This window comes from Anneissia japonica, unplaced genomic scaffold, assembly GCF_011630105.1.
Source record: "Anneissia japonica isolate Jap-2015-1 unplaced genomic scaffold, ASM1163010v1 scaffold287835_len3118868_cov185, whole genome shotgun sequence".
NCBI classification, from domain to species: domain Eukaryota; kingdom Metazoa; phylum Echinodermata; class Crinoidea; order Comatulida; family Comatulidae; genus Anneissia; species Anneissia japonica.
The window spans coordinates 1860058-1861987 of NW_022737223.1; the positions used below are offsets into that span (position 1 = coordinate 1860058).

General features: G+C 35.2%; 1 protein-coding gene across 1 annotated transcript in view; it reads left to right on the plus strand.

The window, feature by feature from the left end:
- Positions 1 to 1930, plus strand: part of LOC117117146 — a 38530-nt gene that overhangs the window by 7292 nt on the left and 29308 nt on the right. The window contains exons 4-5 of the mRNA XM_033261356.1: positions 208 to 522; positions 1380 to 1521. Coding sequence (XP_033117247.1) covers positions 208 to 522; positions 1380 to 1521 — 457 coding nt within the window. The remainder of the gene's footprint in view (positions 1 to 207; positions 523 to 1379; positions 1522 to 1930) is intronic.

The following is a 1930-nucleotide window of genomic DNA, read 5'->3' on the forward strand; positions in this document are numbered from 1 at the left end:
GACAGTATATATATATATATATATATAGGACTATATGAAGCACGAAAACAGAAATCTCAGAAAAACCTAGATGCCTTAGGGTCCCGGTGCAGGTTGGTTTTTTTTTTTTTTTTTTTTTTTTTTTTTTTTTTTTTTTTGTTTTTTTTTTTTTCTTTTTTTATTTAATTTTTTTTTTTTTTTTTTTTTTTTTTTTTACAATGCTAAGAGTCCTGCTCCAGTCCGCTTGGAGTTGAAGATGGAACAATTCCTTCTGAACATTTGACAGCATCAAGTGAAGTTAACAGCAATTATGGGCCTCATCGTAGTAGACTGAACACTGTAGGCTGGCCAGGAGCTTGGGTATCATTAACTCTTGACCAAAAACAGTGGATACAAGCTGATCTAGGGGCTTTGAAACAAATAACAGGAGTGATCACGCAAGGTCGACAAGACCATGATCAATGGTCAAAGTCTTATGATGTTTATTACAGTGTTGATGGCACCGATTTGATCCCTGTCTTTGCCACAAATTGTGATGTTTTAGTGAGTTTCTTCGAACCTGGTGCACACTACGTCGGTGTAGTTGGCCGACGTGTCCGCACTATTACGTGAGTGCCGTGCGCGCTATACACCGACCGTATGTGGCAGTCTGAATGGTCGTTGTTAGCTCGTTGCTTTGTGGTCGCAAGAAATATCCTCGTATGGCGCCAACGCCGACGTACTGTGTGCCATTATCTTTCCGCATTTACCTTATCTGCATCGAACCAGTGATAATATCAATCGATTAATTGGGATTCTACGTTTTAAAAACAACTGCACAAACAGGTAGTGCACAATAACAACACCATAAATATAGAAAAGTGCACATAAAATAACATCATTTTAAAGGGACAATTAAAAAATGAATGTTAAGTATGATCAACAATGATAGTCGAGTAACAAATAGAATTATTTCTGAACAATATAGTATCACATTGGTTACGGAGCACAAACCAACAGTCCAGCAGAATCAAACCCACAATAAACATGAACATATAATATATATTTAAATTACATCAAAAACGTTAATTCTTAATATTTTAAATATTTTTTTCCTTATAATAGTGGTTCATTGTTATGCCTAGCCATGCTTTTTTGATATAAGGTGTAGAAATTTTAACAAATATTATCAACATTATACAATTTGAACATTGTGACATCAGTGTCACTAGGGATGAACACAAGTCCAGTAGAATTTAATATAATTTGTTATCAAGATACTTTCTAGATCATGAAACCTTTTAATTGGCCTACGTAAATTATTACGTCACTTACATAAAAAAATGTTAATTAACGCTTACAGAATATTCATATATGCTTCGTTTACTTGCAAATGCTGCCTATTTTGGGCACATTTTTAGGTGTTCTCTGGAAATTTCGATCGCAATACCGCCGTCACCAATGTGTTGCCTTATCCTGTTTACGCTCAGTACATCCGTATTCATCCATTAAGCTATCAGGGATGGCACGTTAGTCTAAGATTTGAAGTTATTGGATGCACAGGTAAATCAATCAGTAATCAATCGATTAAACAATTAAATTTTGGTTCCTAAGGATTTGTTTTTACCTTGTATCAAAGATTATAGAACTGCAAGAGGTTCGACTTTTCGGTTTTCGTTGAAACGCAATCATATCTCAAAAAGTACTGGATACCGCGAAACCTTGAGAGAGTCGGACCTCTTGCAGTTCCCGCTTTATCTTTGACTTGTATGTACCCAAGTCAATTAAACAGAAGGACTCACATCTCGGTACATTAAAGGTTATGGCTATGTTCATGGATGTGCACTACTAGACTTCAAAAAATTACGAACAAAGTTTCACTGGTACTCTTTGGTCTTTAATGTCTTTCCAAAGATCCTTACCGTGAACTATAACAGTAAAATATAAAACAAGTTAATTACACAACTGCAAC